The sequence below is a fragment of the Photinus pyralis genome, unplaced genomic scaffold, assembly GCF_008802855.1.
Source record: "Photinus pyralis isolate 1611_PpyrPB1 unplaced genomic scaffold, Ppyr1.3 Ppyr1.4_LG8, whole genome shotgun sequence".
In the NCBI taxonomy this organism is placed as follows: Eukaryota; Metazoa; Arthropoda; class Insecta; order Coleoptera; family Lampyridae; genus Photinus; species Photinus pyralis.
In genome coordinates, this window is record NW_022170819.1 from 25,542,792 (window position 1) to 25,558,256 (window position 15,465).

Consider the following 15,465-nt stretch of genomic DNA (forward strand, 5'->3'; position numbering starts at 1 on the left):
TTTACACTACGCCTGAGTGAGTGGGTATTGTATAAGAAATGAAAAAAGAGCCTTAATTAAAAAATGTCCACTGAAATGATCCGAACAAGAAAGTATGTTACCCATGTTTTCTTTTCGAAACGCAATGGGAAGAAAATACGCTTTTTTGGAGTGGTTCGGTTATGAAAAACTGTACTGGGTTTTTGCTTCGAGATACTGGGCTGCTACCCTTTCGCATCATTCCCTTCACGGCAGCTCAAAAAATTCGACACAAAGTACAATTAGTAAAGGGAATTTACATCCTCGTGAGGTACAATAAGCTACCCGAAGATCCTGAGAGTCTTTGAAAATCCAAAAGAACCAACAACTACCAATTCATGAGATTCAAAATACGTAGGCATTCAAGACAAAATATAAGAAAGACAAATTTGATTAATTCAACTATAAAGAATCGAAGAATCGAATGAATTAAAAAAGTTCAAAAGGAATAGAAAAAGGCGAAGAAATATAAATTTTCGAATGATGTATTGAAGAATCCGAAGCATTCCAAGCCCAACAATCAAATTAAAAAAATTCAATGGAGCGGATGCATTCAAGTGATATTAGGATTTTTAAGAATTGAAAAAGGCATCCAAAGAATCTCGAAGCTTCCGCGAATTTGGAGAATCTCAATAACTTGAAAAGCCTGAAGAAACCGAAATATAGGAAAAACTTGAAAAATCCGACTTATTTTAAAGAAGTCATAAGTATAGAATGTGAAAACTTGATAGGTCTGAGGATTTTGAAGGATTTGATAAAGCCGAAGGAATTGAAAAATCAGAAAAATGAAAGAATCGTAAGAATTGAAAAATTTGAAGAACTATAGAACCCGAAGCACTGGTATATAAATGGGATAGTCTAATGAACCTAAATTATAGAACATCGGAAAAATGTGAAGAAATACAACATTTGAAATAAACCGAACAATCTGCAGTCTGAAATATCTGAAGACCTTGAAAACACTGAAAGATTACAAAGAATACGAATGATCTGAAGAGTTCGGGCTATTCAAATGGTTTAAGAAAGGCAGCAAGCAACATTTTGAAAGATGTGATGAATTAGAGAAGTAGAAGAACACGAAGGATGTTACGAATGTAAAGGATTAAGATAATTTGAAAAGGACCGTAGAAACCTGAGCATTTTACTTTTCCAATGATTCGCCTTGTATATAAGACAGAACTAAAGAAAGATTCTTTAGTTTTTTCACGTTTCAAGGTTGCCATTAATGTGTGAAAGAAAACATAACCTCAACAAATTTACACAAACAACTAATAAAATTTGTAAGAAAATCGACAATGATTTCCGTATAAAGCTTCGCTAAAAGTACTTTAACCCAAAAATATGCCCAAAGTTAGGAGAAGCAAAAAATCCCCACCCGAAGGATGGGAATTAATCGAACCGACCCTTGACGAACTGGAACAGAAAATGAGAGAAGGTGCAGTTTTTAACGCCCGAAAAACCCCACATTTCATCGCTTTTTTCAGCCGAAACCGAATCGCACGAAGGCAAACGTAAGCAAGAATCCCTCTGGCCGATTTTCAAAATACACCATCAGAAGTCTCGCTATATTTACGATCTATTTTATCGAAGAAAAGCGATCAGTCGCGAGCTGTACGAGTATTGCCTTACCGAAAATATCGCCGATAGGAACTTGATTGCCAAATGGAAGAAGCAGGGTTACGAAAATTTGTGCTGTTTACGTTGCATACAGACGCGTGACACGAATTTCGGTACGAATTGCATCTGTAGAGTGCCCAAGGGAAAACTGGAGGAGGTAGGTTGTCCGTGCGGCTAGTCCGCGATTTTAACTGGTTTTTTTTAAGGGTCGTATTGTCGAATGCGTTCACTGCGGATGTAGAGGCTGTTCTGGTTAATGTGGACAATGAGAATTTGTTACTCGTATTAAATTATTTATGTTAAGGATGCGTTACTAATAAACTAATAACCGTGGACATTTGCTGGAGGTCTTCTTTAAGTAGGTACTATTTGTCTGGGCAAATTCAAAAATATTTATTTTGGAAACATGTAGAAGCCAAACTCAGAATTTGTGAATTCAGTTCACAATTTAAATATACTCTTTTACCCATTAGGTGTAAGTCGTCTTTTAAGGATCTCAGCTACGTAAGTATTTATATAAAAAATGTTCTGACTGAGGGCGTGTCCACCCTATAAAAAATTGTATTGCTGGACACATCCACGTTCTTGGAACTTAGTTCATAAGAATCACGTAGTCCAATTGGAAAAATTCAAATGTAAAGGCGCGTTTAGACGGATCCAGTAGCTGGCGCCAGTGTCACTGACCTCCCGGCACTGGCATCATGTGAATTAAATTTTTTTTCGTGCCAGTCCAGTGCTAGCCACCAGCACTGGAGCGAATTGCATCTAATTTTCTTGCCAGTGGCTGCCAACCTCCGTACACCCATGCCAGTGTTTTAGGCAATGTCTGAACACGTTGGCGCCAGTCGATGTCTCGCTGTCATAACCTGTGAAGGCTGATTATTGGCGTATTCTTTATTTTTTTCATAAAATGGCACATAAATTCAGTGGAAAAGAAACTTTTAAACAATTGGCGGGCAAGTTAGACTGGCGCCATCTACTGATGGATACTTCTGAACGTGCCTTTCATAGGTGTCTTTTCCCACTTGAATTGCAGATTTTTACATCTTTGGATTTTTTGCATTGTTGGATCTAGCAGCATGATTCTTTTTTTTTTTGGAATGTGGAACATTGATTTTCTACTGATTCCAATTTCTAGATTTGCAATTTTTTTTAAATTTAAATTTTTTGAACTTAGTTGGATTCAATTACAATTACAAACATGAATTGTTTAAATCCTTGGAATATTTGAAAATTGTTTGATCAGGGATCTAAGTAGTGGCTTTCATTACTTTTTTCTTGAATCTTGGAAATTCAAAGTCTAAGATTTCGAGTTTTTTTAAAAAATCATTGAATATTTTAAAGAGAATCGTGGCCAATCTCAATTCTTTTGTAATTTGAATTTTTTGAACGTTTTGTGACAGGAGAGTGTTCATCCTATTTTTAAATAGAACATCTGTCAATTTTATGCATAACGAATTGCTGTTTTTTGCAATAACCCTGTTGCCAAGTTTAAGATAGATCAAACTTATTATGCTGAAGTTGTGAAAACCGTTGTCATATTCATTATTCATACAGATAAGATACTGATATTTATATTTATTAATCATGCTGTATCAATTGTAAAATTACAGCTTATCTTCATCTGCAATTAACAAAATTTTTTTTCAAGTGGGCTTTAAGCATTGAAATTACTGTTGGAGCACAAAATATAGTGTATTTACTACAGGGCCTTCAGGAGCTTCGTTTTGGTCATTCGCTTTATGCTCATTTACAGAGAAATACAAAAGTTTTATTGAGATCTACTTTCATAATTTAAGTACAAAAATAAGTATACTTATAATCTAAGTATCAAAAAAACCTGAAGAGATTAAATAGGAAATGTAACCTCGGGATTGTAAGGTTTACTCCCTTTAAGAACACTTCCAATACCATCAATTAAATCTTTGTAGACCAAGGGATTTAAATTTTTCCCCATCTGATACACAAGAAAATAATCACCATATGTCAGACGTCTAACGATAGCCTCGGCATGGCTCCTTGATATGTACCGTGCTTGTGCCATTAACAAGTACACTCGAACTTGGGGTACACATATCATCAACACACGGTATATTATAGCGAAAGCCGATAATAGAGTAAGCAAGTAGAACCAAAGCCAAATAAAAATAAATAACTTCTCATTAACAACATTAATAGGCAGAATGCAGAGGGCGTCACGTGTCTCCACGCTGCCACTCGGGCCAAATTTGCCGTAGGTGCACTTGGTCAGCTTGGGGAATACGCGATTCATGGTTTCAAAGGCGTTAGTCGTCAGTAGGCTTAAGCCGTAATCGGAAAACTGATAGCTCAGTAGCCAATCCATCAGCAAAATCTGACCGATCTAAAATTGTTTCGTGCAAGACAAGCCCAAAGTTCCCCGTGCATTACTTACAACGTTGACAAAGTTCAGTATTTCACATGCGGTAAATCGGAGGCAGTACAAATTATGGGAGTACTTGCCAGCAAGTACGTAGCCGACAAGTTTATCCTTAGATTCTCCAGTCCACGACGCCGATACCAGCGGAGAGCCTGCAGAGGAGCCGTTAACAATAACGCAACCCTAGTCACGCTACAAACCTAAATCTTTGACGAGCAAGCGTAACCGTCCACCCTCCCAGGTCTTCCACAGATAACGAGGTGTATAGAATAGTAACGCTTGAAAGCACAGAACAATGCAGATCCACTGGTAGTACTTCTGCGATATTATCACGTCGTCGAGCTCGCTACTTTTCATAATCTCCTTCCAGGCGTTTCCCGCATGTCTCATATCGACGTAATTGCCCAGCCCCGGCCAAATCGATTCTGAAAATGAGAGTTGTACATGGCAAACTTGTGTTAAGTGTGGTACCTGCTACGGTTGATTTAATACGGAACGTTCCGAATATCCAACAGTAGGTGTCAACTACACTTTTTCGATCATGTTCGACATCACAGTTAATTGGATCACCGAAATATTGCTTGGAAGTGATTAGAATGGAGAACACAATCAACATGATCACAGTGAATCTGTAGTGTAACTTGAAGATGTTGTTGTCAGTGTGAATTGTCTCTAATTTAATTAGAGACTTAAATGAATTTAGGAAGTCCAGCATAATTTTCATTCACTTTCACAGGAATAAATCAACGAAATATCTCTTGTTGTTTACTTTAACAATGTGCACGTTTTTTTTACGAAAAAATACAATCATGAGAGATTTGAAATTGTTTGAATTTCCAAGTTGAATTTGCCAACTGAAGGAACTGTCAGTGTTACCACAACTGTCTGACATCAGGGCCGCATTCTGTAAGGGTTTTATCTTACAGGGTGTAAACAGATGGTATGTCATAAATGAAAAGAGTGATTTGAAAGATAAAAGTATGTTAATCAAATTACAATCATCTTTTCTTCAAAAAAAAGAACTTCTCCTCATTTGGAGACAAAAGGAATTGTATCCGTTTCTTTATTTTCAAATTATTATTGTTCGAGTATCAACTGTAATTTTTGATTGAGGACTCCTGCTATTGCAGCTGATTCAGTTAACGAGCTGCGATTGGTGCATCATCTTTGCCACGTAGGCTTTTCAGTCTTCGAATCGTTTCCTTTTCTTCATATTTCACTTTTTAATTAGTAATAGAGTCGTTGTATCCATTTTTGAGAAATTCAATGTCGATTTATCGCATAATATATCAATCTTCGGAGGCACCTTTAAAAAGAATTATGCGGGTCACTCTGTAATTGGGCACAAGCCTGTTGAGGGCCTAGAACAAGAGAGGGAAAATAAATAAATAAATAAATAAATAAATGATCGAAAAGATAGCATTCACCGTGGTTGTTTGGCTGATTGTAGTGTACGTACAGTGCCTCTTCTTTTTGAGAGTTTCAGTAGGAGTGCAACGAAAATTTTCTTATATCTACACCGTGTCCGTGGATTACATCAACGTGTTTTGTCATTCGGACTAATTCCACAGTCCGTTGATTTGCAAAAATTATCGGAACAATTATTGGAAAAGATTGTTTTAGGGTTAAACTATGTAGAAAACAATTGGGAACGCTCTTGTAGTCCCCCAGTTTGAAAGATTTTTTTACATCGGATACGCTTGGTTTCGTTAGTGAAGTGACAACATCCAGTCCAAACCGTAATTTGACTGGACTATTAATACAAGAAGAATAACATGATTAAGACTTTTCAAACAAAACAACACAATACACGCTAGATCCGCCATTACTACAGCTCGGCTCCAATTAGAACACCATCACAAACTAGAAATTTGTCTAAAACTTTTCCATCTCATTCAACAGAAAAGTGCTGGGGCTGATGGGTCTATACGCCTTTGGCAGATCGATTGAGCGTCCTGACTCTTTTGGTATGAAGACCACGTTCACCTCCTTCCACGTTCTGGGTAGGTAAGCTAAACAGAAGATGCCTCTATAGGGCTTACATATAGTTTACAGCATGGGTCCAAGAACCATTTGGAAAAGTGTTGGAAAAACACCCACCAGACCCCTTAAAGGGTTTGAAGGATATTAGGGCCCATTCTGCCCTCTTCTGTGTGAAGATTTTTGGGGTTTCGCTTTTAACTGAGGCCTTAACTGGCCTTGTGTCTCTATCTGTTGAAGAGAAGCCTTTACTTCTTGTGAACCTGGAAAGTGCGCGCTCGTGAGGAGTTTTAATGTTTCCCTGTCGCTCACTGATGTGTATTTCCCAATTCCCAATGCCACTGGGGCAGAGCCGTATCCAGAGGGGGCAAGAGCGGGCTGAGCACGCTCTTGGAACCCACGTTGCCCGCTCTTGAAAGTTACTTGATATGACGCAATATAGCTTGCTCGTAATCATGATCAAATATGAAGAAAAAGCCTTGGAATTATGTGAACTATTAAAATTGGACAATTTCACGTTTGTTGTTTGTATGAATTACTTTCTCTGTACAGGGTGGCCAAATTCGGTTGTTAGTATGGGGTAACACTGAAACTATAAGTACCTAATAGAAAAAAAAGACCTCACAGATCGAAAGGTGTATTTTTTTAAGGTGTTGAAAACCAAACTGGCATACAGTCTTTCATTGTTGAGTTGTGGCCAAAAGTTGCATTTTTCGATTTTTAGATAAAAGCTTATAACGCAGTTGTTTATTTGATTGGAAATGTGTTAATTACAATTTGATTGTTGCATAATCTACCATTTTCAAAATAAGTATACGGGATCAATTAAAAAAGTTATCGGACCTAACCACATTTTTTTTAATGGAACACCCTGTATATTTTAATCTGAACAGACTGCATATCAAATACTCTTATTGATACTACAGCACACCATGGATATTAAAAAAAGATTCAAGCGATTCAAAAAATTTCATCAAAGGTTCAAAAATATTTTTAAATATTAAAAAAGGTTCAAAGGAAAAAAAGAAAAAAATTCACAAACTTTCTTTAACAACTTGTAACAATCACATTTCATATAACTGTATTTACCAAAAACATCGAAGTTATACAGCGGGTGGTGTTGGTGCGGAATACGGCAAATAATTATTTCGCCCGCTCGCTCTTTAGATTTATTCGCCCGCTCTTGGTAATCAATCTGGCTACGGCCCACCACTGGGGTGATCTTCTTGTAGGTGCGATTCTGTTAGTATGGAATTCGATTCCTTCACAGAATTTGCGCCAAGTCCTTCCCTTGAACCTTCTGATCGCGGAATTGTACTCCACTAAGGCGCTTCTGTACTCTTCTCAGTTTCTTCGTGCCTCTGTTGTTTGGCTTTGTTAAATAGTTTTCTGAATTATTTAACCTGATGTTTTTCCAGTTCCTCACTGCACAAGGGAACGTTCCTTGTCAACCCTTTAGTTTTTGCGGGGCAGGTCCTCTCAGGCCCATTAAGTAGGTGCCTTTGTAGATCACTTGAGGCGACTTCCAGTTCCTCTTTTGTGTCTACCTTTTCGGCGATCTCATCAACTTCAGACATGCCAGTTAGTTATGTTTGCCCCAATGAGCGGAGTTGAGAGAGTAATATCTACAGCTCCTGTCTAATTTTGTTGGCAAAGGTAGCTTTTTGTCCCCGTTCGCTATTTCAAGTGACGTTGAATTGGTATACTCAATTAGCCATTCACCCCTCTTGTTTGTGTCTGTGCTGCGCTGTGGTGCGCGTTGGCATCGCAGCCCATGACTAGGTTTACGTTGCCCCGCTTACAGTATTCTACTAGGTGCTGACTTTTGGGCTTTGTGTGCCTGGCTCTCATCTGGTTGCCCTCTCCAACGCCTTTGGGAGTGGCGCTACTAGCCTTAGAGGGCTCCTTTAGGTTTGATTGCCACTTGTCCAAACCGGAAAATGGCTCTTAGGCCTTTCTGCCCCAGTAACCTTAGCCAGGGTTGGTGCACTATCATCGTTAGATAAACAAGAGCACTCTCCTGATCTCTCTTCGACACTCGCAATTTCTTGGTGTTGAAGCCGGTGTTCTACTGCTTCTGCAACAACACAAGGATGCGCTCCGTGATTTCATTGGTGCTGCCAGCAAAGTAGGCGTTTACAATAGTCGCCTTTGGAATCTCTTTTCCATCGACAGATCTTAGGATAGCTTGATGTTTGGCAGCACTCCTTTGAGCCATTCTGCGGTTGTCCCATAAGCGCAGTTGACCAGCAACCGGCCAGGTTTGAACGTAGAACCTAGGAAATGAGGACTCACTTTTCTCTTTTCAGGGTTCTAATAGTTTGAAGGATTCCCTCCTGAAGCGGTTTAAGCTCTTCTGTGGGGAGGTTTCCCTCCGGGTGCCTGACATGCAGTATACCAACCGGTTTACTCTCTGCAGCTTGTTTATAGATTGTAAAGGGATGGACAGGGTTCGCTGGAACCGTACTCTCACTTGGACCTATTGTCTCCCTGGGCAACCTCGGGTGTGGCATCGTCGGACCGGGATCTTTTTCTCCCTTTGTCCGAGTTACCTTACTCAAGGCGGCACATGTTGCTGGACGGCTTGCTCGGCTATTTGTGCCGGTTCTACATCGTGTTGCCTCAGGCAACGGTACAGTTTCCTTGCAGCACCGCTCATCTTTGTTAAGCCGGGATTTTGACCATAGCCTCTGCCTTTTGCGGAGCACTAAGTGGGTCCGTGTGAGGCCGAGCGGCCTCAGGTCCCATGGTTGGTGCGTTTAGAGAGGCACCACCCCAGGCCCGTAGCCAGGGGGTGACCGTGGTCTTGCCCCCACTGGAAATTACGGTTGACGGTTCCTTTACAAAAATTACAAGGGAAGTCTTTTTCAAAAACTTCTTAAGCCCCACCTAGGAAAATGCCGGCCACCCCTGCTACTTCATTTTGGCTACGGGCCTGCACAACCCTCTGCTATTTTATCGGGTTCTTCCATGCGAATATCACGAAAATTGGAGAAGAGTCGGTCAGAGATCCATACGGTAGGAAAGATGTTCCCCTGGATTCCAGACTTCGCCTTGGGGTTAGATTTTTTCTGCCTTTATTGTTGAGAGAGCTGGGTTTCAGCCAAGGCTGCAAGCCATGCACGAACCCGGTTGGATATTCAATGGTACCACAGTCCAGCTTTAAATGAACTGCACTACACTGGCCGACAACCTAACTGAGGTTGACTCTTCTTGGTGCGGACATTTAAGCCAAGACCCCCCACATCTTCAGGTCCGTGAGACATGATCACAGAGGACCTTTTGATGCATGGTTTCCCGTCATGGCTGGCTGGCCCTTCTGCCTCGTGCAAAGTCCTTGGCCACGGCAGGACAGCCGGACGAGGTAGTTGGATGCCTCTAACAGCTTGGTCTGTGAGCATCCCATTTTCGCATTAACCTTGTGTCTCACACGATCATTCACAGGGCCATCCCCCTATCCTCCACCTGGGGACATGCCCGGTAGGGAGCTACCCTCCACATAAAGGATGAGTAACGGGAAATAGTAGGTTAGCCACTTCCGGCTAGAGCAGCTGCTAGGAGTATTTCAAAGGAGTAGCAAGATGTAGGTTCATTATGAGAAATTTTATCAACTTTTTCGGTAGCATTTGATGTTGGCGGGAGATTACACTTGGTTGCCTCCCTGCCGCTCATGTTGACAGGATGAACAATCTTAATTTTCTACAATTTTAAACGGCATGTGGAGAGATCCGACGATTTTATTTGGTGATTAAAGTTGTACACATCAAGGTCGGTAGGTTTATCTTTGCATATCAGCTCAGCTTGTTTTGGGTTAGTGCCATTCAACTCTGGACTATGCATTGTGTCCAAGGAGGGCCACTATGGGCATTCAATTTTTTTAGACTTTTTACAATAAAACCTATAACAAAATTAAACTTTCTCTTCTTTTCTTTAAAGTCCACGATATCCACTCCTCACCTCCCCTGTCTTTCATCCAACAGTTCTACTTCTGCGTTCTAATCACTTTTTCTGATTTCCGAACGGTTGTAGAATTATGCACAGGTGCACCATCCTGCATCCAACAGTTGATGGTCATTGTGACGTTGATTAAGTTGTCACTGTTTATATTTCAAACTACATTTAGATGACAATAATGAGTTACAAACAAATAATGACATTGAAATTTTTAATAGAATTATTTTTGAAATAATCCTTGAAGAGGAGTTATCCAATTAACTAACTTATTTTAATTCTAGTGTAATCAGGTTATTCTTGTTGAATATCTACACTCCAAGTGGTTGCATTCACGTATCTTTCACCACTAATGGTCACTGTATGGTACATCTGGTGTCTTGATAAGGAACTGATGTTAATAGCGCAAGATTAACGTGCATGTAAAGTTAAATTAAGAATTCCCATAACTTGAAATTCTTAACAGTGTCTAAAAGATATTCTTCCTCGTTCATACTAAAACAATGTTATAAAAGCAAATAGGGTGCATGGTTTAACTGGGCCACAGTACCAGCCCATTTACGTTGGATCTGTGGTTTAGATACCTCACCTTCTACCTTGCATCTGAGATAACCGCACCATATCTTCTCGTCCACGTGCATTTCAAAAATGCACACAGAAGGTTGCAGGTTATAGTAATGAATATGTAATAGTAAAAAATAGCCCAAATGAGAAAACATCGATTGGGCACAAAAGGAATCGTTGGGATATGCGCTTGGAAAATCCGTTGAGGAATAAATAATGGCGCATGGTGAAACTAAGAACAGATTAACCTTGTCATTGTTCCAAAGCACCATCGTATATATATAGTAACGGGAAAAAAACGTGTTTATCACATAGCCTTTGACTTCCACATCGGAATCATAAAAAAAATGTTTTAGTTTAACTGTGTACTTAAAAAGTAGTTATTCGATATCAAACGTTCAATATATTTACCAACATAACAGTCACAACAAGCACGGTGTGCATTAGTGTATAAACCTGCTAGTCATAGGTTCCAATTGTTAGCATGAATCTGAAGAATAACATGTAAAGGAATTAAATTAAAAAAGCAAGTTTCATTGTATTTTTTCAGAGAAAATGGTTCAATGCAGAGTGATGTCTATTTAACAAATCAACAAAGGGAGTTTTACAAATATAATGGTTACCTTCTCATCCGCAATTTAGTAGATACTGGGCTCTTAGATGATTGCATGTAAGACTTTCAGCCATCTTGTTTAGTTTTGTTTTTTTTTATAATGAAAACGAGTGCCGATCGGCGGTTTGCTGTCACTGTAAACTCAACATCTCAGAATCTACAGCTTTCCGTAAAGACCATGTGGACAAAAGAAAAAACCATCCTGTATGGGGTTGTTGCGATCGATCAAATGCCTTATTTCAAATGATATTCTTTATTATTGATTTCTTTCATAGGAGCTAAAAGATTAGATTTGTTGCCCTCGCGAATAAGGGCATAGGTAATGGACCTGAAGCGTACTAACAGCCAGTAATCGGGTTTATATCTTCTTATGACCACTCCAATGAAACAGTACATACGTTGGAGAGGTGAGGACACTAAGAACTGCAACTGAATGCTTTCAAAAAAGAAAAATTTTTGCTAAATGAGTGGTCAAAAAGGGCGTATGATACGCTGGCCAGATTCGCGTAGCGTTTATAACGTGCCTCGATTCAATGCACTGGCTGGCAGTTCCTGGCATTTCCACGAATCACAACCTGTTTCCATTACCATCTTCCATTTCAGTTCTCGCTTCTTCCCACCTTGTTTTGGCAATCCCTTTTCTCTTTCTCGCCTGCCTTTCATATTCTCCCAATTTTGTTTGGTATATCGTTCTTCTTTGCTCGTTTTCGTCTTGCATTATGTTCGTTTTCTCCGCCCCTCCTTGTGTTCTTCTGGCACTTTCTACCTTTCTCCTTTTACACTTCTTGTCGTTCTCTTGTTTTCTTCTTGTCTTTTTCACGATTTCTTCTAGCATTGTCTACTCCTCTTTTTGTGCATTCTTTTCCGCTCGTCTTATTCTACATTTTCTTCTTAACTTTTTCACATATATTCTTTTTTTTCTCGTCTTCTATTCTTCTCCCGCCTTTGTTTCCGTTTTTTATCTTTTTCATGATTTTCAGAATTTTCAGAATTTCCACCTTAAAAACTTTCAGGATCTTTTAAAACCATCACACCTTCAAGAACGTTTTAAGTTTCAATGGAATATACCGTTTTCCTTCAGTTTCCTACCGATCTTGCTTCTATCTTCTTTTCTTAACATTACCGTCTTCTTGTAGTTTGCTTTTCGTTTCTTTCGGATCTTCTTCTCGCCTTATTCGTATTTTTCCCCTTATTTTACCATCTTCTAGTCTTTTCTTCGCCTTCAATCGGTTTGTTCCTGTTTTTTACTATTTACCTTTTCTGCTCTTCGGGATATTCCTTCAAGATCCATAACATTATGTGTCCGTCTTCTTACCGTTTTCGTATAACCTTGTTTTGTCATGGCCTGCTTCTCGTTTCCTACAGTGCTTTTAACTTGTCTTCTTGGTCTTTTCTGTTCGTGTTGTTCTTGTGTTCTCCTCGTCTCCTTCCTCATCGTTTTACCATTTTCTTCTAGTTTTCTTCTGGTGTTCTTATCACCTTGTTCCAAATATCTAACCTTCTCATTTAAGTAATCGACCATATGACCGAAAATGCTTTTTTTTGTCATCAAACTTCTTGCGTAATTACGCTGGTCCAAATATTCGTAAATGATCAGATCAATTGATCATCGAAAACGATCCTATAATCTCGGTTTCTGTTTTCAGGCAGCGTTTTCGCGATATTTGCAATGACAAAGTGGACAGCAGATACATGCTAAAAATGGAGAACATTTTTTTAAAAACGAAACATAGGCGAGGCGAGTTTTTGATAAACAAGGTAAAAGAGCTTAAGAGACGATTTCGCTATATCAAACCTTGCAGATACAAGACTTTAATTACGACGATGTACTTTTTCAATATGCGAGCTACAAAGCAATTTTGAACATCGTGGAAGGTATCCTGGGTGCAACAAACGTGACATGTTTCCACTCAATGGTCGTCAGCAAACCGCCAAACACTGAAGTAGACTCCTCCAACTATTCGGTACTTCAGGTCGCTTTACGAGTGGCTAAACAAAAGTGTTTTAGGATATATTCGTCTGCCCCATTCGACCTATCAATTCCACTGTTGGAGTTTGGACCGCTATGGAAAAGTCTAACCAGAAGAATGGTTGCCTATACGTAGTGCCTGGATCTCATAAAACACCAGTAATGCTGACTTCGGTAATTAGAGCTTGTCTTAATAGTTTCCCTTTCAGAACTCATTCAATAGTGTGGAAGGCTTTGAGAACCTTTACACTCTTAAATTGGCACTGGAAAAGGGCGATACGGTATTTTTTCATCCTTCACTGGTTCATGGATCCAGACCAAATCTTACCGATGTAATTCCAAATACCAGGGAAGTATAAATTACAACGCGTGCGACTTTTTCAGGGATTTTGCAAGTCGATTTCCGCTCATTACGCGGATAGCAACTGTCATTTTGTCAACGTGGGTGATGATATCGAAAACGAGATAAGGCGCATACTCAAACACAATGGTTTTCCCTCGGTGTCATTTAAGGTACCTACTACTTGCTGATGGAGTTGCTGATTTAGATGCATCGTATTTTACAGGTGTTTTGCCAGTTCAAAAGTCGTATTGTTCACGGTGAACCAGGAAATTTTCAACGTCTTGATGGAAACTTATAATTAGGATTGGTGATAAGAAGGTAACTAAAACAAGAGTTCGAGTTTTTGATTTTTGCCTTTTTGGAGATTATTTTAGAAATAGTTTTATTGTGTGACTAGGATTGTAACCAGTTATCATTGTTGGACAACAACTGAAAAAAAGACATCAAGCACAGTTTGAACAGAACTACTTTATTAAATTAATTCGATCTATGGTACCAATAAACACATTTAACAAAACAAATTTTTCTTAATGAACACAATTAAAGGTTTGGTACGTTTGTTCTCCCATAATAGTTAGCCAATGTATATTCGGAATTAATTTCCTGAATTTTGTCTATGAAGTGTTCCATCTTGAGTTGAATGATAAAGTAATAAATAATAATTATTATTATTTAATTTTCTGAGTACAGCTCGAAAACGAAGTTCAATTCTGAAATAGTGAACAAATGCGTTTGAAATTTTTTTTAACAAAACGAACGACTTTGATATCCTTTTGTCACAATTCCCGAAGTACCTATACCGATTTTGTAGTTCAATGGTAGAGCGTTGGACTATAAAGCTGGAGGTCGGGTGTTCCAACCTGGGCTGAGGTAAGAATTTTTCATCTCCGACAGAGATGGGAATTTCCTTAAATCAGTTTCGAGCATTCTGCCGGCTACTCCGTATTGTTCTAGAATCCTGAATTTGTTTGCAATAAGTAAAGGTAAAGCTTTTTCTGCAGATAGTATGTGCCGAGGAATGTGCTCAACTAATCTTAATTTCATCTCGAATTTTAAGCGCCCTCGGGAGGTGTACACACCTCCCGAGGGCGATGAAATCTGAATCGTTCCTTTCCCTGTGCTCGTGGAACTCGTCCAACCGGCCTGAATAAATAGTCGCATACTTGCTGGCTTTATTGTCAATCTACCATCCTCATGAGCCTGTCTCTATTTAAAAAAGATCTCCACTATTCTCCGCGTTGCTTTCAGCCGCATTCTTCGGTGGTCTTCAACCAGCAATTCATTTCTCACATACAGCAACCCAATGCTTTTTTTCTTACAATAAAGCATATGCCACTTTTTCTTACCTGTGCGACAGTGACGGGTTTTATCAACTTTTCAACACATCTCGCATCGTCGCTTCGGCATCTCAGTTTTAGAAGTAAAATGCTTCAAAGGCATGACTTCACAACAAACTCCTCTTCTCTTTTATTCATTGCTCTAGTCAAATGACGGAAGCTGGAACCCATAACCTGTTGCGCTAATTTTGTGACGCGAGCTAAGATGGCGCTGCTTTTTCTCAAATCCGCCGCATAAACGTTGAGCGCTACCAACTTTCTTTAAATGATTGTAGTTTCCTCGTATGAAACTGGGAAGTATTGAAGGAAAGGGATAAAATACTAAGTATAGTTGCAATTTCCCGCAATAGAATAATCGTGAAATTCACAAAATTTCAACAATAATTAACTTGAAACTTGAAACTTTGACATATGCCTGGCGTCGCCGCCTCTCCCAGGATTTAGTCAACTGTCGTGAGGATGCGTCCCTGGTAGGCACTATCAGGGACGTTTCACCACTACTTTGTTGCCATCGCGCTGGGCCGCGACATATGCCAAACAATGTGGTGGAGTTTGTGGATTGGGGGGGTTGTGGGGGGGCGGCTAACTGGGTGTTATCCGACCCGAACGGGTACGGCCACAGCTTCGCCACTGGTATTCTGCCTTAGAGGGAACTCTGCTTTCTAGTGATAGCTT

General features: G+C 39.5%; 3 protein-coding genes across 6 annotated transcripts; 2 read left to right on the forward strand and 1 right to left on the reverse strand.

Moving 5' to 3' along the window:
• The first annotated feature begins 1,225 nt into the window (after positions 1–1,225).
• On the forward strand, positions 1,226–1,975 carry LOC116179210 (protein BUD31 homolog). Its single transcript, XM_031498930.1, has 3 exons — positions 1,226–1,453; positions 1,503–1,792; positions 1,842–1,975. The coding sequence occupies exons 1-3, from the start codon at positions 1,360–1,362 to the stop codon at positions 1,890–1,892; spliced, it is 435 nt and encodes a 144-aa protein (XP_031354790.1). The 5' UTR covers positions 1,226–1,359; the 3' UTR covers positions 1,893–1,975.
• Positions 1,976–3,389: 1,414 nt separating this feature from the next.
• On the reverse strand, positions 3,390–4,898 carry LOC116179209 (innexin inx2-like). Its single transcript, XM_031498928.1, has 4 exons — positions 4,505–4,898; positions 4,234–4,458; positions 4,049–4,185; positions 3,390–3,997 (listed from the first exon to the last, which is right to left on the reverse strand). Exons 1-4 carry the CDS (start codon positions 4,755–4,757, stop codon positions 3,485–3,487), a joined length of 1,128 nt encoding a protein of 375 aa, XP_031354788.1. The 5' UTR covers positions 4,758–4,898; the 3' UTR covers positions 3,390–3,484.
• A 5,989-nt stretch (positions 4,899–10,887) lies between these two features.
• On the forward strand, positions 10,888–13,970 carry LOC116179329 (phytanoyl-CoA dioxygenase, peroxisomal-like). 4 transcript variants are annotated; one of them, XM_031499102.1, is made up of 9 exons: positions 10,888–11,032; positions 11,079–11,198; positions 12,788–12,899; positions 12,944–13,105; positions 13,150–13,269; positions 13,320–13,442; positions 13,495–13,623; positions 13,677–13,771; positions 13,818–13,970. In XM_031499102.1, exons 1-8 carry the CDS (start codon positions 11,013–11,015, stop codon positions 13,749–13,751), a joined length of 861 nt encoding a protein of 286 aa, XP_031354962.1. In that variant the 5' UTR covers positions 10,888–11,012; the 3' UTR covers positions 13,752–13,771; positions 13,818–13,970. The 4 variants fall into 4 exon arrangements, with proteins under 4 accessions (XP_031354962.1, XP_031354963.1, XP_031354964.1 ...); XM_031499103.1 differs by having other exon boundaries at positions 13,828–13,970; XM_031499104.1 differs by having other exon boundaries at positions 13,851–13,970.
• Positions 13,971–15,465: the final 1,495 nt, after the last annotated feature.

What these genes read in the sequence shown, in the direction of transcription:
- LOC116179210 (XM_031498930.1), top strand. Translation starts at nt 1,360, where the DNA reads ATGCCCAAAGTTAGGAGAAGCAAAAAATCCCCACCCGAAGGATGGGAA. An exon ending in GGAACAGAAAATGAGAGAAG is followed by an intron (nt 1,454 to 1,502) that starts GTGCAGTTTTTA and finishes CGCTTTTTTCAG; the next exon opens with CCGAAACCGAATCGCACGAA. An exon ending in CCAAGGGAAAACTGGAGGAG is followed by an intron (nt 1,793 to 1,841) that starts GTAGGTTGTCCG and finishes GTTTTTTTTAAG; the next exon opens with GGTCGTATTGTCGAATGCGT.
- LOC116179329 (XM_031499101.1), top strand. Translation starts at nt 11,013, where the DNA reads ATGAATCTGAAGAATAACAT. An exon ending in TAGACTCCTCCAACTATTCG is followed by an intron (nt 13,106 to 13,149) that starts GTACTTCAGGTC and finishes AAAGTGTTTTAG; the next exon opens with GATATATTCGTCTGCCCCAT. An exon ending in CCAGACCAAATCTTACCGAT is followed by an intron (nt 13,443 to 13,494) that starts GTAATTCCAAAT and finishes CGACTTTTTCAG; the next exon opens with GGATTTTGCAAGTCGATTTC.
- LOC116179209 (XM_031498928.1), bottom strand. Translation starts at nt 4,757, where the DNA reads ATGAAAATTATGCTGGACTTCCTAAATTCATTTAAGTCTCTAATTAAA. An exon ending in TATTAAATCAACCGTAGCAG is followed by an intron (nt 4,459 to 4,504) that starts GTACCACACTTA and finishes TCTCATTTTCAG; the next exon opens with AATCGATTTGGCCGGGGCTG. An exon ending in TACTGAACTTTGTCAACGTT is followed by an intron (nt 3,998 to 4,048) that starts GTAAGTAATGCA and finishes AAACAATTTTAG; the next exon opens with ATCGGTCAGATTTTGCTGAT.